The following is a 22,067-nucleotide window of genomic DNA, read 5'->3' as shown; positions in this document are numbered from 1 at the left end:
TACAGAAATGAGAGAGCCCATGTATTTGAGTGTGGCTAGGGATAGGGCAATCCCCTCAGACTTGGCTCCTCCGTCCCTGCAAAATGTGTGTTGTGCCTTTTCAAAGCTGCCATTTCAGACTTGATTTCAGTGCAGACTTTGAGTCAGACACACGGGAGTTCAAATGCCATTTCCGCCCCAAACCCAGCCACTTAGGGAGATCAGGAACTGCTATGAGCAGAAGATAACATACCGTGTTTCACCAAAAATAAGACCTAGCCGGACAATCAGCTCTAATGAGTCTTTTGGAGCAAAAATTAATATAAGACCCAGTCTTATTTTAAATAATATAAGACTCGGTATAACATAACATAACATAACATAACATAACATAACATAACATAACATAACATAACATAACATAACATAACATAACACAATATAATACAATATAATATAAGACCGGGTCTTATATTAATTTTTGCTCCAAAAGATGCATTAGAGCTGATGGTCCGACTAGGTCTTATTTTCGGGGAAATACGGTACATAACAGCCTCAGCAATGTCTGTCTGTACAATTAATGGAAGTTTAAAAATCCTGGTGCTGGAACTGGGGCCTCTACAGCAGAATCTGTAAGTCAAAGGAAGGCTCAACAACCCGCAGAGGAGAGCATCTGTGGGGTGGGAGGGGCAGAAAACGCAGCCCTAACGTTATGCATGACTTTGCAGGTCTAGGGCCTAGGCCAGAAAGAGTGATGGTTGTGGAACCAAAACACAAGAAATGGAAGAGACATTGTTCAGTTTTGACTGTATTTATTTATGAAAACATTTTTCAAAAGTATCATGTGTCCATTATTTATGAAATACAAAGACAAACACACACACACAAAGGTCACCACAATCCCATCACCCAGAGACAGCCATCGTCTTCCCAAGTTTTTCTCTGCATGTTTGATTAGTCCTCCTAAGTTTTTTAAATTAGGGGTCATACTCTTCTGCAAACCACTAGCTATTTTTTTGAACCTACAAGATGTTACAGATGTCTTGCCATGTAAATAAGCCTACATCCCCACCCTGAGTCTAGGAGGCTGCCTCCTAGGTCACCGTAAGGTTGGACTACTGTGTACGTATTTGAATTGTGCATTGGAAGGTAAGATAAGGGGCTGGGGATGGGAAGAGGAAGGTATAGACGGACAAAGTCTTGGGGCTGGTCACTGTCCGGGGTGCTCCATTCTCTGCACGCAGCTGGTGTCAGGTCTGGATGACCTTGACAAAATAGACATCTTGGTTCTCTTTGCTTTTCCTAGCTGATAGGGAGCCCCCAAGGCCAGCAATTTCCCAGTGTGTCCTATACAAATAGCCGTATAGAGCACCGGTGATGGTGGAGCCAGGCTGGATTAAGCGTGCATGTCTTAGGGAGGGGAGAGGACCAGGAAGAGGGCAGACCCCTCCCCAGCCCCACCGGCCAGGGCAGTCCCCAGCTCAACAGCACTGGGCGGAGGCCACTGTGAGAGGCAGATCTAGTCTGTAGCCCTCTGTGGGACTTTGAGGTCCCTCTAGCTCAGGGCTATACCCTCTCTGGGAGCACCGCAAATGAAAATTAAACTGAATCCCATTAGTACAATGTGAACAAACCCACAGAGTAAGATCAGTGATGCCAGTGGTTTCAACTGGCGTGGACAAGGCAGGAAAATAAAGAGATCTCCTGGAAAGGAGCCCTCAGGAGCGCTCAAGGCCTTGCAGAGCTGACAATGCTGATTGTTTAGTGTGGGCCAAATTTAAATCAGTGGCATGGACGTGGCAGTCCAGCCTGGCAAGGTCGCCACAGCCACAGGCAACTTGGTGCCCACAGACCACACCGGGGGTCTCTAGGACCCTGCCAGAAGGGTCTCAAGGTGCAGGCTGGCTCTTTTGAGTACTGCCTCAGCTCCTCATCTGTAACAGCAGGGGTTGAACTAGAGGGTCTCAAAGTCCTTTCTAGTTTCCCAAGTTCTGTGATTCTTGGGAGCTGCCCAGATTTCATAAGGATATTAAATGCCTTTGGTAGTAGGCTCTCTAGTATGATGCAGTGTTCATCAACAGTAAGGACTCCGGGAAGGATGATCCTAGGTCAGGGAGATAACACTGTCTTCGGTGGGACAGAGTGACCTCTGTCCTGCTAAAGAGAACCACACCCTGAAGGTCTGAGCCTGAAGCTGAGCACAGGGTGCTAAAGGCCAACAAACCTGGGTTTTGATCTTGGACCCCCCTTTTTCAGCTGGGTGACCCTATCCTCTAGGGATAAAAGTATTGATCCCTACATGCTCAGCTCCCTGCCTGGACCCATAGGGGAGAAAGAATGGATACCCATGAGAGAAAGAGTCCTCTTCCACCTGAGAAAGGCTGCTCCTGGAGCAGGAGCCAGCCCACCCTTTCACCTTTCTCTGACCTTGTTTTCTAGAGTCACTCCCAAAAGGCCTGGGGAAAAGGCCAGGTTGGGAGGCCAGCTGGTAGCACCAGGAGACCACGGTAGTGGTGATCGGTGTGCACTCTCGTTGCAGGGAATGGCAGCCTCTTCCACGCGGATCTCTGTCAGAAGCATTCTCAGGACCTGCCCCCCAGTAAGTGCCACAGCACCACCCAGGACACCCGGAAGGAGACCAGAAGTATGTGGGGTCTCATGGTGGTCGCCCAGCTGCTGGCAGGCATCGGGACGGTGCCCATTCAGCCATTTGGGATCTCCTACGTGGATGACTTCTCGGAGCCCAACAACTCACCTCTGTATATCTGTGAGTCACAGGCTTGAAGGGAGCTGCCGAGAGAGGTCGGGTCCTGACGTGGCATCTGCTCGGGCCCTGAGGGGCTGAATCAAGATCTAACCCTCTTTGCCCCACAACACAGCAAATGTGTGCAGAGGTTTGGGGATCAGACTGACCAGGTTGAAAGGCCAGGCCTGTTACCTACCAGCTGTGGTATCCCGGACAAGTGACTGAGCCCCAGGGCCCCAGGTTTTTCCCCTGCACAACAGAGCTGAGAGTATCTGTGTGCTGGGGAGCTGGGGGATTACATGAGGTCACGGATGTAACCACTTAGTGCTGTGCAGGGCACGGGGGAGCCCCTTGACCTGCAGTAGCTACTGGTGCTGTCTAGTCCTCCAGGCATAGGCTGGGCACAGATGTCTTCCCGAGCCTTCCACTTAGGAACAGCTTGGTCTCAAAAAGGCACAGGCAAAGTAGATAGCAGATGACTATCTGACGGCCCAAATCCTTTATAACAAGCCACATGGAGCACCCTCAGGGTCCATATCCCAGACCAGACAGACCACACCCACTAGCTCTGGCCTCACAAGCTCTTGCCAGGGCTGCCAACATTGCCCCTGCACGGAGCTTCCCCCCCCCCCAGCACATCCCTGGGCTGGCATCTTTAAATGCCAGGGAGGCTGTTTCCCTTCTGGCAAGCAGATCTCTCTGGCAGCTGGCTGGAGGAGAAACAGCTTTGGTTCTGCACATCTTAGTGTCTTGAGTGGTTCTGGTCTTGTCCATGGGAAATGCCATAGGTATGGATTTATCAGGGTCAGGAGACAGATGGGAGTGACATCTCAGGAACCCCTCAGCTAGGGAAAGAGCCAGGGGCTGCCACACCCTCTCCATCCCCCTCAGCCTCCTTTCCCTGCTCCCCTTTCCAGCCATTTTATTTGCCATCTCCGTATTTGGACCAGCTTTCGGGTACCTACTGGGCTCTGTCATGCTACAGATCTTTGTGGACTACGGCAGAGTGGACACAGGTAAGTGAGTGCGAGTACACCCCTCCCATTGCCAGTTCCACAAAGCAGCCTCCCCCAGCTCCCAGCCAATCAGGGCAGAGAAGGAAGCTTCAACGGCAAATACTCACTCCCACCTCTCTCACTCGTGCGCTCACTCCTACAGTGCCTTGGACAGCCAGGAGCACACACCACGCACCTCCTCTCACCAGGGCCCATGCTGAAAGCTGTGAGAGGTACACTGCACAAGAAAACACACTTTCTGCCCTGAAGAAGTTTGCAACAGGAAACCTTGAGACCTAGGGCAAGGCCTCAGGTGTTGCCACCACAGCTTCCCGTCTTGGTGGTAGTATTAAAAATCATTCCCACCAGCCAGAAGTTGTGGCTGAAAGGCAGGTCTGAGCCAGACACTGAGGAATAGCACCCCTACCAGTGCCCAGCACATAGCTCAGAGCCTGCCCGTCTACAAATCTTATGGGCAGTCATTAAACCTGACCATGCTGCCAGAGCCCACAGACTCCTGTCCCTGGGACGATCAAACATGATGTCATCTGTACAGTGTCATCTGCCTATACTTCAAACAAAAGGGCAAAGCCAGGGTCAGGCCATCTTTGCCCTTTTGCTAGTACTTTCTGTGTTGGCTCCTGGCTCTTCATTGCTCAACTCCCAATCCACGAGGGACAGTGCCCATGGATGCCTGTCATTGTTTGGCTGAGGCTATTCTGCTACCTTCTCCCTCCCTCTATGCCCATATAGTTTCTTTACAAAGAGAAACACAATGGCAGATTCTTAGATGCAAATGGGAAACATGCCAGGAAAAAGCATCACCTTTGGGGGCCAGGCAGCCCATTCTGTTGATGGTTGTTTCCTTGGGCTTGTAAGGATCATGAGGGCTCCTTTCTTAGGGATCGATGCAGTTGGGAGGCAGTAGCAGTCAGTGGTTAAGAGCACAGATTTGGACACCAGGAAGACATAGGCAGGAAACTGACCAATAAAATGGTACTTACTAGCCTTAACCTTGGACAAGGCAAGGTTGACCTCTCTGAGCCTCAATTTTTGGATTGGTTGGAGGTGGGTGGACTTAGCTCCTACCTTGTAGACTTGCTTGGAGAACCCAGCAGGACAATAGACATAAACACATGATCTAGTGTTTGGCCCATGGTAAGCCTTGAAAGAGACATTACCAAGGGTTGGGAATAAAAGAAGGTGAGGCCAAGTTTCTGATGTCTTCAGCCTGGGGATTCTCTGATGCTCTGTTTCATTCACAGTGGTCTCCGTCCTCTGGGCAGACCAGCATGGCCTAGATAGGGAATGTGGTCTTGACCAAGATCCTAGCTCATAGCTTTACCTCTTCTTCATTGTGGGGAGAAAGTCCCTCTGATCAGAGGGTCTCTTTCCAGTAAGGTGAGATCATACATTCATCTGAAACACACTGTGTCCTTTGCTTCCTCTTCAGCCTTAGTTAACTTGAGCCCCGAAGACCCCCGCTGGATTGGAGCCTGGTGGCTGGGCCTGATCGTTTCCTCGGCCTTCTTGGTTCTCACCTCTTTCCCCTTTTTCTTCTTTCCTCGCACAATGTCCAAAGGAGTGGAGGTAAGGTTCCGAGACCCTGTGACTCTACCTTTAGGAGTTTAAGAAAGGGAGGTGAAGGTAGAAAATAAAGAGAGCTGAGAAGCTGCAACAAGTTCAGCAAATTCTAGGTGAAATTTAAATAAAACTCATGACTCAGGACTTCTCAGAGGCTTTGGGAGGTGAGAGTGATGGTGAATTTCCAAAAGATGGTATCTCATCAGTGTGCTATTCCCATGTCAGCATCCAGGGAATGTAGTTCAGGAAACACTGAGTTCATTTAAGTTGAGATGAAGAGTGAAGATGCAATAAAAGCCAAATATGTGACATGGCACAGTTGACTTTTGCATTTTAGGGGGCCCATCATGTCAGAGCCTGAAGGACTGAGTAAGAAGGTCTTCCTAGCGCTGAAGACTGTGAGGGCGGGCAGAGAGTGGAGCATACTTGGAGCAGACTGACCTTCCACGCATCTTCCAGTCATGTCTGTTGGGGAAAGAAATCAAGGAAGCCTGAGAAGGAAAAACAGGGAAAAGAAGTCTGGGTGGGGGTTTTGATATTAGGCTGATGGATCTACACTTTGTTCTGATCCCGTGGATTTCTGGGGCACTGAGTGATGGGGTGACCACTCAGGTGGCAATATGGCAGCTGGATTGAGGTTGGGGAATCAGTAAGGAAGGAAGGCTGGGAATCTGAAGAGGACAGGGTAGGGATGGGGGATGCCGCTGGGGGCCAGGGCAATCGCTGTGACAGCTGAGGCAAGGGCAGCGATAGACATTCTTGGAGGAGGTGTTCTTAGAGAAGGACTCAGCTGTGAGCTGGATTGGAGAAGAAGTGGGGCTACAGTTAGCACCAAGGGTTTGAGCCAGAGGCAGAGCTAGATGTGGGGCAATGAGGTGTATGAGAGCTAGGTCCAGCTGTGGGAGGAGGGACATGGGTAGGAGGGTCTGCGCTTGTCTTGGGGAAAAATTCAGAGGTTCACAGCATGTCATGGTGGATTTGGGGTCAAACATTTGAATCCAGCTCTGCTACTTATAAACTAGCTGGTGATCTTAGGCAAGTTTCCTTGTTCCTAAGTTTCCTCTACCTTAAAATACTGGAGATAGAGTATGTATCTCAGAAGAAGGTTGTGAGGAATGGGACAATACACGTGGAACGCTAGGCACAGCGCCCACCATGGAGTAAGCGCTCGATGAATGGGAGCTCCTGTGCCCGGTGATGCGTTCCCCTGGAGGATCCTAAGTGGCAGAGCTCAGGGGCCTTGCCTCTGCGTGTGGTTCAGGGCTGCAGCTGCCAAGTTCAGAAGAGGTAGGCGCGTTCACTGAGGTGTTGTGCAGAGAAAGTGTGGGCAAAGGGCCAGGACAGAGCCTTGAGCAGGATTCAACTCTGGGCCCAGAAGGAAGCAGAGACTCCGTAGAGGAACTAGAAAGAGAGAGCTGGAAACAGAGATCATTCTAGACTACAAGTGTCCTGGAAGCCAGCAGCCCCTGGAATCTGAGGACAGGGAAGAAATGTCGCCATGCCGGACAGGCAAGGGATGATATCTAGTCAGACACCTTTTGGCATCAGTCATGGGAAAGTTAGATACGAAATCATATGCCCAGAGGTGTGATGGGAATTGCATTACTAGAATTGCATTGCATTGCAAGCACTCGGCTCACTGACATGCACGTGTGGTTCGCTTCGAGAGAGCATTCTCTGGATGCTCTCCCACTCACAGCTGGGGCAGCTCACTGCTGCCCAGCCCTGAGCCACTGAGGCTAGAAGGGTCAAGAGCCCAGGAGAGGTGGCTGCAGAGAGCACGGGCATTAACACGCACTCCCTTTGCTGCCTCCAGAGGTCTCCTGCCATAGAGGACGAGGCGAGGAAGATGAAGGAGGTCAAGCCAAGAGGCTCCCTGGTGGATTTCATTAAACGTAACTGACTTAAATCAAAGCCCTGGATGGGCTGGCTTGGCGGGGTGTCTCAGGGGGTACCCAAGCCCAGGTGGTACTGTGTGTGGCAAGGGGCAGTAAAAGCATGTGGTCTATAATTGGCTCATCTCTCAGGAGAGGTTCTGCCAGGGGTCCTGGTGACTGCTTCTTTGTGGGTTCCAGAAGACCCACGTTCAAGCAGAGTGGACCCCACCCTCATAGTCTGGCCCCCATATTCTTTTCTCTCTTCCCTTCATGTGGAGGTGGCTGTCATGTGAGGAGAATGTTCCCACTGTTAGTCTTATTTCTAGCCGGCCTCCACCTGATTTCTTCCAGGCACACTCTCATTTTATTTAGCCCATGAGCAGATTGAGTAGGGGTCCGAGTGGCTATGTGCCTCTGGACTGGCCACTGAACACCTTGGCACCTCAGATTCTGCCCTGAGGAAGAGAAGAGCTCTGCCTGGAAGGAGGAGGAAGGGCAGTGGCCAGTCTCACAGTAGCCCGTGGTGACCCTTGAAGGCCTGGCCCCTGACAGCGGTGTGTTTGCAGGGTTTCCCCGCATCTTCCTGAGGCTCCTGATGAACCCACTCTTCATGCTGGTGGTCCTGGCCCAGTGCACCTTCTCCTCCGTCATTGCCGGCCTCTCCACCTTTCTCAATAAGTTCCTGGAGAAGCAGTATGGCGCCTCCGCGGCCTATGCCAACTTCCTTATCGGTGAGTCCCGAGGGACTGCAGGAGCTGGGGATGGGCGAGGCCAGACTCAAGACAGACGGGAGCCAGAGGAGGACTTGCCCAGGAGAGAGAATTTTGAGGACCTTTTTCCTGGTTGTCAATCTAGAATGTTCTTGGCAGATTTCTGGGGCTCCTATCATTCCAGTCAGGGGCAACAGAGGAAAGAGAGAGGATTGAATTTGGAGTTAGGTAAAATACCTCCTGGCTTTGTTCCTCCTTCTCAAGGACTTGAATACGTTTGCTTAGGTAAGGAGTATGTGACCCGGTGATTCTCAACCCTAGCTGCACTTTAGGCTCCCTTGGAGAGCTCTGAAAAATACAGATGCCCAGGCCCCACCCTCCATCAGTGAAAGCAGAGTAGGGCCCAGCATCAGGGTTTTTGCCACTGAGGTTGAGAAGTACTGATGTGGTCTCACTAAGTACCCGAGTGAATCACTGGGCCCAATCCACAGGGGAGCTTGACCACATGGATGTGGCAAGGTGGTCAGGGCATGACCTCTGACCTCTTATGTGGCCGTTGGCTGTGACCCTACCCCTTCTAGCTTCAGCCTCAGACTAGCACATGAGGCAGAGGGCACCACCAGTGTCTTGCTAACCCAGTGTGGTCACAGTAAGGATGCAATGAGGGGCTAGGTAATGAAGGTGCTTAATAAATGCACAGTCAACCCACACACCTCTACTTGCAAGGACCCCGTTTCTTTCTTTATTCTTTGCACAGGCAGGGCAGTGCTCTACAGCGAACTCTGTAAGTGTGCCTGGAAACCAGTACATGTTCAGTTAATGTCAGATACTACTATTGCAATGAAACATATCAAGTATTCCCAGGAAGCCAGTTCTGTATCCGGGCCCACATACACCCCAGTCCTGTGCACACAGACCAGCCTCTCTCTCTACAGGTGCTGTGAACCTCCCCGCTGCGGCCTTGGGGATGCTGTTTGGAGGAATCCTCATGAAGCGTTTTGTTTTCTCTCTACAAACCATTCCCCGGGTGGCTGCCAGCATCATCACCATCTCTATGATCCTCTGTGCCCCTCTCTTCTTCATGGGATGCCCCACCCCAGCTGTGGCAGAGGTCTACCCGCCCAGGTAATGGGAATGAGGGGTGAGAAGATACCCTTTGCTAAGGCCAGAGCCTGGATCTGGCTCTCACATGTCTTCCTGTCTGCTTCCTCAACTCTCTTCTCTCCTTTTCACTAATCTCTTATGTGGCAACTTAGAAAATCAGGTCTTGAATAGCATGCTTCATTATGAGAAGAAATCAGAGGGTCTTAGTGGGCCACGAGCAATCAGGATGATGGTTCTATTTTTCAAGTAGCCCCAAAGACGAATTAGTTTGGTTTCAGGATGAATCTGTGGAGCTGTGACCCTCACAAACCAGGAAATAAGCTATGTTTAGCATCAGCTCCATGCCAACTAGAATTACAGAGTCTCATTGAGCTGCTGAAGAAAGATGAGAGAAGGAGACTCGAGAAGATCTGGAAAAGAACAATGAAAGTGATGGCAGACTTGAAAAATTAGGTCAGGTGAGGAAGAGGGCAGGGAAAGTATACCTGTCGGTTTGCATAAAGCAACAGGGTTCTAAGTTTTAAGTCTGGTTTTATGTTCAGGAAGAGCTTTTGAGGTCTGTGAGGGGAGGATGCTGAGCAGGGAGCATTTAATTTTTTTCTGGGTCCTACCTTTCACCCACCTTTTCTTTTAAATTTTGCCTAATGAGGTTAACATTTGGAGTTGCGGTACCTTACAGCCGTGGTGTTTTCTCTCTAAAATAACCTCTTCTGTCTTTGGTGGGTGATGGAGAGAAGGGGTACTTGGGAAGAGAGGGTTGCTCGGGATGGGAACACCTATTCCCAGTTTATATTGTTCTTCTGCAGGCTGACAATGGGTGGAGCGAAGCTGCGAAGGCTTTGGGCTTTTTGGTGGCTTTCGCTAGGAATTTAGCACAGGGCTTTGTCATCAGATGAGGTTCCAGTTCTGGCACCGCTCTTACTAGGTGGGGAAAGTTACTTAACTTATCTAATCTGCAATGTTCTCATCCATAAACGGGGCATAATCACATGAAAAGCCCTTGGGCACAGTGCCTGGCACGTAGGAGATGCCCCGTTAATGTTAACTATCATTAGTATAATTATTTTAGCAAAGCTCTGGACTGTAGTTTGTCAACCCTATTCCAACCCTCTCACAAAAGATCAATATCAGATATGGGGGATGGTGGGAATGGTGAGGTCAGCCGGTGAAATCCGCTTGGTTGAAGCTCAAGGGGATGGAGGGATCTGGGCAATGTATGCATAGACCCAGAGACAGGAGCCTTCTAGACTCCACATTGCCTCAAGGGACCCCAGCCTATCCCTCAGCCTGAGCCCAGGCGGAAGAGAAGGGAAGGGAAACATTGCTTGTGACTTCTGTGTAGCATCTGCCATCTCTCTTATGAGAGTCCTGATTGGTTGTTTGTCTTGACCTCTCCTGCAGTGGGGGCTTTGCTGACTAGGAATTGGTGGGTTTGGGCTCCTAGTGGCAGAAGAAACAGAGAGGTGTCATGAGCACTAACCAGCAGCCAATTCCCCGCTCACCCCAGGCGGCGTAATTCAGATCCCATGGTGGCATTGGCCCAAGACAAACAGAGACGCACCCGCACACTAACCAGGCGGGAGCTCACACTGCGCTGCAGAGATTTTTCTTTGGTCTTGCTTTGTTTGAGTCCACGTTTCCTGTTTTGCTGGCAGCACATCAAGTTCTATACATCCTCAGCCTCCTGCCTGCCGCAGGGACTGCTCGTGCCCGGATTCCATCTTCCACCCGGTCTGTGGAGACAATGGGGTAGAGTACCTCTCCCCGTGCCATGCCGGCTGCAGCCACGTCAATATCAGCTCTGTCACCTCCAAGCAACGGGTAAGGGGTCCTGGCGCTCAGGGTGTGCCCTCGCAGAGCACTCTGAGGCTCCAAATGGGCAGGGCGCCACCCACACCATCCTCATGCCCCGAATCCTGGCCTCTGGACCACCCCTGCCGTCTCTTCACCTTCCCCTCCCCTAAGGTCATGACCAGATGCCTACAGCCCAAAGTCAATTAAAGACTGGCTGATGTTCAACAAATGCACATTCCTGAGGTTAGGAGAAGAGACCAGCCCAAGCACTCCTTCAGTTGAGGCTTTCTAGTCTCATCCTCATGGATCCTAACGGGCATCTTTGGGCCCTGCATCCTGGCTGTGCTGTAACGCCACAGGGACAGGCCAAGATAAGTCAAGGGCAGGGGGTCCTCCGGGATGTAGAGCTGGAAGTGGTGATCAAGGGCATTGAGATCATCCCCTCAGCTCCCAGGTGTGGCCACAAACTGGCCGGAAGTCACGCAGTTATTTAGGGACAGATCTGAGTCTAGGACTCAGGACCCTCTCTCAGCCTGGGGGCACATCTGTTCAAGGTCACGTACCTCCTAGCCACCAGCCTTCCACTCATGCAGCCCATGTTTACTATACTAACTTGTTGAGGTCCTATTGGCCCTCTGGCTCCTGACCTTCTAGAATCAGTCAGCAGCAAACCACTTGAGTCTCTTGTTCAGTTATTTACTAGATACTTAGTGGATATCTGGCACAGCCATGGGTGCTGAGGATTCAGTGACGAACCCGTCAGACATGGTCCCTGCCCTCGTAGAGTTTGTATTCTATCAAATACATGCAAAAGATAGTTTTAGAAAGAAGTAACCCATGCCATCAAGAGAGTTAATGGACAGCGATTGCCTGGGGGCATCCCTGAGGAGGTGACTTAGAACTCAGCAACCAGAGGAAACCCCTCTGAAGACCTGGGAGTGAAGCATTCCAGCCAGAGGAACGGCAAGCGCAGCCCCCAGGGAGTGAACGAGCTGGGCATAGGAGAGAAGAGAGGAGGTCAGGGTTGGCCCTGAGGAAGGTTATCACACCCAGCTGTGCCAGGGAGCGGACAGGGACCACAGCCAGGCAAGCCAGGTTTAGGAGTTGGGTGGGTGTTCTTTTTCCTACGAGCAGTGGGAAATCTGCGTAGTTCCCCTAAGGAGAGGAATACACCTCATTCCCTTAAGGGCATTGTGTGGAGGGCATGGGCCAGGCTAGCCCCCACTTACCATCCTCCTCTCAGAGGACAGGGCAAGGCTGCTTCCACAGCCACTCTGTGGGCAGAGGAGCGTGGGTCTCAGGCAAAGGGAAGACAAGAAGCTTGGACAAGATGCTGTCTCCACTTGCCTTCTAATCGAAGGCGTATGTGATGACTTCTGTGGTTTTCTTATCTTTATGCGTATTTACTTATCTCTGACTCACCTACTTTCAGAAAAAAATCTTGACAAATTTCCAAAAACAGCATGAACCATCCATTATCATAATATCAAGAAAAAATAGTAAATTATAAGGGGAAAACAATCTGTGTTTAAAAAATCCAGACTGAGGGAAGTAGCAGCCATATTGTATGTAACTTATTTCTGAGCTCCCTAGCAGCCAAAATAAAGAGGGTGCATAGTTCCTGCTGTCTAGTAGAAGGAAGCATACTAGCTCATTTGTTCTGATCCTGGCCTTATAACTGCTTTGACACTTAAATGGTCATAGGCTACTCCATCAGACACTGCAAGAGGGAAGGTGAAAACCACATGACACAGGCAGTGGCAGTGACCACCAATACTGTACAGCAGTATTGAGCCATATGGACTTGCAGACTTGAGACAGGCACCTCCTTCTCTAGAGGCCTTTACAGACAGGAGGGATTCCTCTCAGACCGGAAGCTCAGTGGATTCAATTGTTTTCACTGTTGTCTCCTACTCGTATGTATACCCTCCTTCCCCTCCCTGCAGTAAACACACAAACAGCAAGAACAACAACCCACAAAACCATTGCTGCTGGGTGGCCTGGCCCAGAGGACAGCTTTTCCAGCCCCTGGTCCCAAGATGGGTGGTCCTTGACTGGCAGTGGAATCCTGTATGTCCTGCTGTGGGTCTAAGGGCTGGAGGTGCCCAGCCCCCGCTGGATGAATGCTTTTAGTGAAGATGGCTTCTATTGCCCAAACACTGGTCAGAGAGGGGCCCACAGGGCACCTTGAAACCCTCAACTGATGTCCTCTCCAGCCTCCAAATCCAGCCTCACCCAGCTCCCCAGGGAACTCAGAGGGCAGAGGGCTTGAAACCTGAGGGACTGTCTGGCAAGAGCTGGCGCAGGCATTTGAAGTGTGTGCAAATGAAGTAATCACCGCAGTTTTCCCCTTTCTCCTCCCTCTCCTTTTCAAGGTCTATTTGAACTGCAGCTGTGTGACCGGGGGCTCTGCTTCAGCCAAGACAGGGTCGTGCCCCATCCCCTGTGCCCACTTCCTGCTCCCATCCATCTTCCTCATCTCCTTCGTGGCCCTCATCGCCTGTATTTCCCACAACCCCCTCTACATGATGGTTCTGCGGTGAGTGCGCTTCCTTCCCCACGTTTCCCTTCGCTTTGCACCCAGCTGCTCACTTCTCATCTCTTCTTCCTTTTCTGGTCCTCAGAGTCCTTTGAATGCAAGGGTGCAATATTCTCACCTGGGTGATAGGGGGAGATGACCCTGATGCAACAGTGCTGCCCCCCCACCATGCCAGGCTCTGTGTGGAGCACCTCACTGCATCCCCCCTTCCACAGCCTTGTTAGCACCTCCATTCTGCACTTGGGAGACCACTAGCCCAGGAGGGCAGAGCCACGTGATGAAACCAGACTGCCTGGCTCCATGCTGTGGAAATGCCTGTGGATTTATTTACTTATTTTTAAATCCTAAAAGAACTGAGAGGTTCTGGAGAACTCAGTTGAATGCACGAAATCGAGGACAGAGAATAGGGAAGTTCCAGAAGCAGAATGAGGGCTATGGGAAAGGATGAAAATGAGAAAAGCCCAGTGCGCTAGGAGCCAGGACTAAGTTCTCAGGTCAGAAGGGAGAGACAGGCCAAGGCAGGAGGGAGGAGAGGTGTCCCATTACAGGGATCCCTGAAGTGCTTCTGAAGGTTTGACAGGGAATGACCCTCCCTTCACCTCACCCTCTGAAGCGGAGAAAACAACATTTCAATCAAGTTCACCTAACCCATCCGCTGCCTCCCTTCCTCCTTTCCTCACCCATCACAAGCAGAAAGGGAAAAACACAGGATTTGCATACCCTGTGCTCCACAAAAACGTGCAGACATGCTCAGAGCCCAGGGTGTCATCCCTCTCACACCATCGTCACCCTCTTCTTTACCACTCCTCATACTGTGCATGCTGAGGCCCTTGAGTGGGGTGCCCTTCTTGCACCCCAAGTCTGATGGACCATGCCGGACCCTCTGACCCTGAGAAAGATCTGTGGGTGGCCATGACAGCAAAAGGAAACAGGATAAAGAAATTTCATGGAGTGGGGTATGTGAGCATTGTGGGGGGCGGGGGGCAATCTCTGTCAGATCACCTCCCAGAGGACTTCTGTCAAGCCCCAGAGATGGGAACATAGTGGAGGAAAGGCATAATTTAAACCACAGGATGGCTTTTTCTAGAAAACCTCTCCCTTCCAAGTCTGGTCAGTGGTTGGAGTGAAACTGGAGAAGAGGCCCCAGGATTCCCCAAATGGATTACAGCTAAATCCTACTGGGAAAGATGAAAGAATGGATGCTATTTAGTCTGAAGGAGGTGAGGCTGAAAGATGACTTGGTAGGAAACCCAGGCATGATTATATCAGTCCTGGCCCCCAACGAGGCAGGGGAATACAGGCTGGGAGTGAAGTTTTGCTGAAAAGGTGGAAGGAGAATCTCCAAAAACCAGCATTAATTCAAGGTAGAAGGGAGCAGAAATCAGACAGGACTGAAGATCCTCATCAGAAGCCAAACTGAGGTACCCAAGTACCATTTGGTTGAGAACCGAGGGAATCTGCCTGGGGAGAAGGACAAGACAGGAGCATCTATCATGGATTGGGTCATTGGAGGGACCTGGAGGCACGAAGGGAGCAGCCATTAGATTGAGATTTGAGGCACTTTCCATTGGGGGGGTCTCAGTGGATGCCTCTTTCCCCGTCACACCCCAGTGAGCATTGCCCTCACCAGGCCACCCCTCAGAGACACCGGAAGAAGGCCTCTTCCCACTTGACTTCCGGTTCCCTTCCTTGCTATCTCCTCAGCCCCAAGTGCTTTTCCCCAACAAGCACCCACCCCGGAGTGTGTGTGCTCAGAGCGCAGAGAAGACCAGTGCCTCTGCTGGCCAGCTTCTGGCTCCCCACCTTGTGTTTGGGGAGGTCCCCCCTCTTTGCTCCGCTGGGATGGCAGAGCCTGGCAATGCCACCTGCAGATAGACCCTCCTCTCTCTCTCTCTGAATCTCCTTCCTCAGCCAAACACTTCTCCTCTCTTGCAGGAAAAAGGGCAGGGGCAGGGCTGGCTGCATAATTTGCAGGACCCAGTGCAAAAGGAAAATGCCAGGCTCTGGCTCGAAAACTGTTAAGAATTTCAAGACAGCCACAGGACAGCATTAAATGAAACGCGGGGCCTTTCTGAGAGTGGGGCCCTGTGAGGCTGCACAGGTCGCACGCCCACAAAGCTAGCCCTAGGTAGTGGATTCTTTTAATTGCACACAGACACCTACAGCCTAGGGGCCCTAATTACACTTTGCATCAGGGCTGCCTTTTAGTACTATAAAACACTCTATGGGTGTTGTTCAGACCTGCTGCTATAAACACACCCTTGAGTTTCCTTCTCTTCGCGCCCAGCCTCTTCAGCCCGCTGCCTCTTGAAAGGGGCTCTGAAAATCACAGAGACCAGTGGTCCTCAAACTTGAGTGTGCACTGGAATCTCCTGGAGGGCTTCTTACGACATAGATGGGCCCCACCCCCAGCATATCTGTCCTTAGGTCTGAGGTAGGGTCTGCGTTTCTTCTGCATTTCTGATAAGTTCCCAGGGGATGCTGATGCTGCTGGTTCAGCCATCATGCTTTGGGAACCTGATATAAATGACAGAAGTCCTGGGCTGAGGTGAATTCAACCAGCCAGGTGGCACGTCAAACTGCTTGAGGGCAGGTCTGACTGAGGCTGGCTGCCCCTGACTGAGGGAAGGCACAACTCCGAGTCCTCCGGCTGCTGAGTTCCTGTTTTCCTTTTCAGTGTGGTGAACCAGGAAGAAAAGTCATTTGCCATTGGGGTACAGTTCTTGCTGATGCGCTTGCTGGGTAAGTGTCAAAGGCACCCCCTTCCTGAGGAGTGGCCCCAGGACATCGAGGGTGGTGGGATGCAGGGCAGGGGTGGGGAAAGCCCTCTCTCATCTCTGTTGTAAAGAGAACCTTTGCACAATCAACACAACCCCAAATGCCAAAACCCTATATGGGCAATTTCCCCATTACTTGTGCTTAGAAAAGATTCCGCCTGTGGTGTTAATTCCAAATTAAATTATGTAAGAAAAATGAAAAGCAGGCACAGCTGAGAATACCTAATAGAGAATTGAAGGCAGGTATTTTTAATCTCTCTCCAAGAACTCACTGTAGGAACAAAACCATGCGTCCCTGTCCCAACCAGAATGGCAGCTGAGCCCAGCCCTGGCTTCCCTCCCATTTTACAAAATTCACTCCTCCTATCACCATTCAGCAAATGTTTTCCCATGCTTGCGGGGCCCTGTGACAGCACACCCTACCTGTCCTCAAGCAGCCCAAAGCCTTCAGAGGAATGGAGCTGTGCATATGTGATCAAATAGTGCCCATGGGAGGACGAGCTGCCTGCAGAAAGCAGGGCACGCCAGCCCTCCCTGGGTGCATAGATTGGGAGTGGGGACATGAGTGGGCCTAGCTGGCACATTGCAGGCTCTTTGCCAGACTGCTTATGCTGGAAATTCCCTTCTGGATACATCTAAGTACTAGATAAACACAAGGCACGAATATGGAAACCCTTGCAGTGACAGGTAAATGAAGTAAAGGGACTGGATTTAACTGAGGCCGTGTTTATGGAGGACCTAGTGGGTGCGCACTGCAGTGGGGAGTATGACAATTGCAGTGTGCAGGGACTTCAGTTACTATCGAGGTGTACTTTCTGACCTCAAACGCTGAACTTCCTACCAAGCCCACTGTGCATCATTATCCAGGAGCCAGGTCCGCATTTGGCCCTATGGCATCTTCCATTACCATTCTGGGGTGTGTTGGTGATGTGACCTCCTGGGCCTGCTGAGCTCCCGGGAGGCTTTGCAGGGCCCTCTCCAGCTGAGGTTAGGTGAGGTGTTCAGATGATAAAGAATGAACCAGCTGCAATGGGATTTCTTGGCCTCGGGCCACTTGCTCCTCTTGCCCCTGTAGAGCCCATGCAGACCTTGCTCCTCTGGGTCTGAATTACAAGCACAGATGACACAAGGCAGTGGGATCCATCGTGTCCTGGTGGCAGAGGTGCTGTCGTCATCACAGCTCCTTGTTTTCATTTATAACTCGTATATGACTTGCTCTGAAACCTCCTCTGAGAAGGAAATCCTGCATTCCGCCAAACCCACCCAGCAGGGAGGAGGGCTCAAAGAACCCTGCCCTGCCTCTCCCAGCCACCTGGAAAGGCTGCCTCCCGCTGCTCAAAGCACCAGCTGCCTTTGTTTTTTCTTTTGAGCTCAGATAACTCAATGTGGGGCCACATTAGAAAACTGAGGCATGGAGGGATTCCATTTATCTATTCCAAGAACGCAATTCCACTCTGGGGTAGGAAAAAGGACTTCATATTTATAAACCCCAACAAGTTTAGAATTACCCACTGGGACTTGGTTAAAAATTTTTCTGGACTTCATTTCTATTTAGGGAACATCATTGGAGGTCAGTCTTTATGGTCAGTTTCAATCTCCCGTTCACCTGGAGACTAGGGAATGAGCAGGGTCTGAGGAGACAGGGTGGTTCTGGAAGGTTCCTGCTTATGGGTGGAGCCACAAGCAGAAGCTGGCCTCTTCCTTTCCTGGGGAAGCAGCTTCTGACAGGGCCTTGAACAGAGTCTGAGAGGCTGTTCTCAGCACAGTGGTTCTGCGAATGGGACGGCCTGGCCTGGCCTGGGTGCGGATACCAGGTGGACCCCTCCCTAGTCCAATCACTGTGTAGGACTCTAGTTAACAATCCAAGGGCCATTGGAATATTGAACAAGGCTAAGGCATAGCCCCTGCTGGACCAGGTCTCACCACTCAGCTTCGAGGAAGCTCAGGGGATCTGGGGCAGAGGCTCTAAGCAGCCAGGGTGTTGGGGTTCTTCTGGGGGTGCTGTCTGAGCAGCAGGGCAGCTTGGTGTAGTGGCAGAACATGGGATTCGAACCTTGGTAAATTAGGGTTCAAAGTCCAGCCCTGACCCCTCTTAGCTACTTGATGTTGAGCTCACCAAATGCATCTTCCTCCTCATTAAAATGAGGGCACCCACCCACCCTAAGACCCTCCTGCCACGCAGTGGAGGTCAGCATATTTCCACTTGGGTCCAATCCCAAATGTGGGAACTATGTCATCTGTGCACTGGCATCAAGGTGATCTCTGTGACTCACTGTGCCCTGCAGGGATGGGTCAGGTCTGTTTTCTCCTCTAAGCTCCAGTGAAAGGGGAACTCAGGCTTCACAGAAAGCTATTCTGCTTCCCAAAGTCACTGTGATGCCCAGGGGCAGGGCAGAGCTGTTCTCATACCTGTGCCCTGCAGGGGTGCTGGGAGACCTGGCTCCCCTCCCTGCCAGGCACCTCTGCCTGCATCTCCACGTGACGTGAGCTCTCTGAACTCTCTTCCCGCTAATGCCAGCGTGGCTGCCATCTCCCGCCCTCTACGGCCTCACCATCGACTATTCCTGCATCCGGTGGAACTATCAGTGCTCAGGGAGGCGAGGGGCCTGTGCCTACTATGACAATGACGCTCTCCGAAACAGGTGAGGACCCAGCATGCCATGTATCAAGGACGCCAGGCCCCACGTCTGAGCAAAGGGCAGTCCTCTGCTCTGGTGGCTGCTGTGGGGGCTGTCAGGCTTCCAAGGGAGAGGACTGGAGGGGTGCGGGGCTCACAGAGAGCCATCCACGTAACAAGACCCCGGAAATGCCCTGAGATGGCCCCAATCGGCGGTACCCACAGGCCCTTTAGAGGGACAGCCCCAGAAAGAAGTAGGTCAAAGGGAAAGGGGATGGCTGAAGTTCGAGGGAGAGGCCATGGCTGTGGAATGATGATGCCAGGCCAGCCTCCCACGGCTCCGAAAGAGGTGGCCCCATCATGGCTCCTAGCAGAGGTCAAGGGCAAGCTGGCCCAACCTGCCTCAGTGGGTCTGAGCCTAGCTGTAGTGACACTGACTTCTGCACGCCTTCCAGCGACCTCACCTGTTGCCCTCATCACACAGACAAGAAACAGCGGGGAAAGTAGGTTTGAGGGGGCTGGATGGGGGCTGGGAATGATGTGAGTGGCACAGAAGGCCAGGAGAGGGCTGGACCAAGAGGGCAGTGAGAAGGTGCCCTTCTCCTTCTGGCTGCAGTGTTGCCTTTGGCCACTGGGGGCGCCAGGGCAAGGACGAGGACCACTGGATTAGGAGTCCCATGCCTGGTCCCTGTGTACTTCCTGGGAGGCTTGTGCCCTTGTGAATGAGTCAAAGGAATGAGGCAAGTGTTCCCTGTCTGGGTGGTGACAGGTCCTTACCTGAGTGGTGACAACATATTCCCCGGGCAGCTGTGAGAATAATGCTGCTCTTCCTGGTGGCTGTGGCCCTAGGACACGAGCCCCTGGGCCTCCTCACGCCCTCACCAGTCCTGTGTCCCCCTGCCTCACAGGTACCTGGGCCTGCAGGTGGGCTACAAGGCTCTGGGCACCCTGCTGCTCTTCTTCATCAGCTGGCGGGTGAAGAAGAACAAGGAGTACAATGTGCAGGAGAAGGCTGCCGGCCTCATCTGACCCCGCCCCGGGGCCCGGGGCCACTCCGCTGGAGAATGGGCCTGCCCCCCTCCCCCACCGGCCTCGATTTACTAATGTTAACACGTCCTTTCCTTTTGTTTTTTAAATAAGAAAGACAACTCCAATCACCAATCGCCTTCCCTTCCTCCTTCCAAAGGCCAAGGCCCCTCCACAGGGTTCCTTAGGGCCACTGAGTCCCTGGGCTGAGTGGACACAGAGCTGGAGGTCCGGGTCTTCCCTGCCCCCTTGGGAGGGGCCCCCACATGCCCAGGCTTTCCTCAGTGCTGAGTCCTCCAGCAAGGATGCCCCCTGAGGCAGCCCCTGCCCCTTACCAGCCCTGTGGGGGGTGGTTTCCTAAGTGGGTAGAGAAAAGGGATATCTGCCCAGAGGAAGAAGGGAAGGGGTGCTGTTATTAATGGCCACGATCAGGATGGGGGTGGGGGAGCCTGGCTGTAGTAGCCACCGCGGCATCTGGGTTCAGCATCAGCATAAATCCCAAGAGGGGCTGGCTCCCCTCCTCTCAGATCCTGGCTTTCTGCCCCAAGAGGCCAGTTTGGAAGCTGCCATGTTGGGAAGTATGGCCAGCTGATCCCCTGTCAGTTACTCACACTCAGGCACCAGAGCAGGGATGGGTCATCCAAATGCTGTTCACATTAATTCTAGACCCTTCTGTACATGTGTCTGTGCATCTTTATCTCTATCTTTCTGGTGGTATATTTCAAACTGAAAAAGCCACACTGTGGTGAAGACCTGGCTAAAGCTGTAACATGACCATCGTGCCCAACCTCCCACCCCCACAATGTGGGACAAGACTCCTCATCTCAGAGTGATGGGAAGACCCTCCCCAACTTTCCCTGGGGGCAGATGAGGTGGCTTCATATGTGGTTCCCTGTCTGGACTTCAGCCTGTATGCTGCCCAGTAAAGAGAGGCATCCCAATGTCAGCAAAGCAATTGTGGAAGCCGAGGGAAGGTCAAATGTCACCAAGCTGGATGCTGAGCTGCAGCCCACAAAATAGAAGTTTGACTGTCCTGGTTTCAAACATGCTTGAATTCATCAACATTTTCTCAGCCTCTTCTCTCTGCGCCCAGAAGTGGGTGCCTTCTGTGGGCCTGGATTGAGAGACACTGAAGCTGTGTGGTAGAGGTTCAGAGTTAGAAGCCAGCAAAGGAGGCCTTTCATTTACAAATACATTTATTACAGACTGACTTTGTGCAAGGCAGTGCTAGTACATGGTTCTCTACTGAGCTTCTCTGAGACCCACCTCCCCACCTTCCATCTACACTAGCACCTCCTCCCAGAGTGTGCTCGGTGGGCAATGGAGGGGGCCGGGGAGGCACAGCAAGGGCCCAGAGATTGTCAATGGGATCTTGACATCATGTCCTACCAGACTGACCCTGGCCCTGGCCCTTTGCCAGACAGAGACCTGGCTGTATCATGTCCTCTGGAGCAGCAAGGTACTGGTCATTGCCCCATGGGATCTCTTGAGTGCCACCCCTCTTGGAAGCTCCCTCCAGAAGCATACCAGAAGCCACCTCCGGAAAGGCCTCATATGGTGGTAAGCCAAAAAATTTATGTCAGCAGCCAAACTGCCATGAAGTCTTTGTGAAAGCCACTGTTACAGCAGCCTTATTTCTAAAACCACCAGCCTTATTTCCGAAGATCTCTCAGGAAGGGAGGCTCCATGCAACCTCAGGGGCCAGTTTTAGCCCTGCTTGGAAAATGATTCCCTGCAACTAACCATGGTCTCTCTTGCTGCAATTTAACCAAATTCTGGAGGCACTGCCTTCAGCTAAGCTCGTGAACAGTGAATGCCAACCTTCAGATTCTGGAAGATTGGTTGCCCTCCAAGCCTTTATTCTGTTATGATACTGCTATTAATATATTATAATTTTACTATTGATGTAAGTTGGTCATGAATTTGTACTGTCATGTGTATCTCTGTCAGAGAGCAGATAGACCTGCACCTTCTGGCCAGAGGAGGTGCCATGCCTCAGGGGCCTATGGTCATGGGGATGGGAGATAATATAACTCTCACCCCATCAGCCTGGTATAGAGCAGGCAGCAGGCACTTCTTGTTCTTCAGTGAAGTTCTGCAGGTCAAAGGCCCATAGTGCTGGTCTCTCAGGAGGCCAGATCCCTGCTCTTGAGTTTATATCTAGAAGTGGGGTTTGACACAAATAGCCAAGTCCATGATACAAAACAGAATTCATATCATAATCATCATTGATCACTTGGTTGCAGCCAACTACACTCCCACAGCAAATCTGTCCTCCCAACTGCCAGCAGGGAGTATAATGGTGTCACCTTCGTTTCA

General features: G+C 51.7%; 1 protein-coding gene across 1 annotated transcript in view; it reads left to right on the top strand.

Moving 5' to 3' along the window:
- The window catches only part of SLCO2A1 (solute carrier organic anion transporter family member 2A1), an 81,519-nt gene extending 59,866 nt beyond the window's left edge, over nt 1-21,653 (top strand). The window contains exons 4-14 of the mRNA XM_074312861.2: nt 2,519-2,746; nt 3,643-3,741; nt 5,174-5,310; nt 7,121-7,199; nt 7,748-7,912; nt 8,827-9,016; nt 10,651-10,816; nt 13,165-13,328; nt 16,006-16,070; nt 18,624-18,747; nt 19,631-21,653. Of these exons, the coding sequence (XP_074168962.2) occupies nt 2,519-2,746; nt 3,643-3,741; nt 5,174-5,310; nt 7,121-7,199; nt 7,748-7,912; nt 8,827-9,016; nt 10,651-10,816; nt 13,165-13,328; nt 16,006-16,070; nt 18,624-18,747; nt 19,631-19,751 (1,538 nt within the window). The 3' untranslated portion in view covers nt 19,752-21,653. The remainder of the gene's footprint in view (nt 1-2,518; nt 2,747-3,642; nt 3,742-5,173; nt 5,311-7,120; nt 7,200-7,747; nt 7,913-8,826; nt 9,017-10,650; nt 10,817-13,164; nt 13,329-16,005; nt 16,071-18,623; nt 18,748-19,630) is intronic.
- Nucleotides 21,654-22,067: the final 414 nt, after the last annotated feature.

This window comes from Rhinolophus sinicus, chromosome 5 (assembly GCF_057876585.1).
Source record: "Rhinolophus sinicus isolate RSI-liver-muscle chromosome 5, RSI-T2T, whole genome shotgun sequence".
Classification (NCBI taxonomy): Eukaryota; Metazoa; Chordata; class Mammalia; order Chiroptera; family Rhinolophidae; genus Rhinolophus; species Rhinolophus sinicus.
This window is presented reverse-complemented; position numbering and strand designations above follow the sequence as displayed.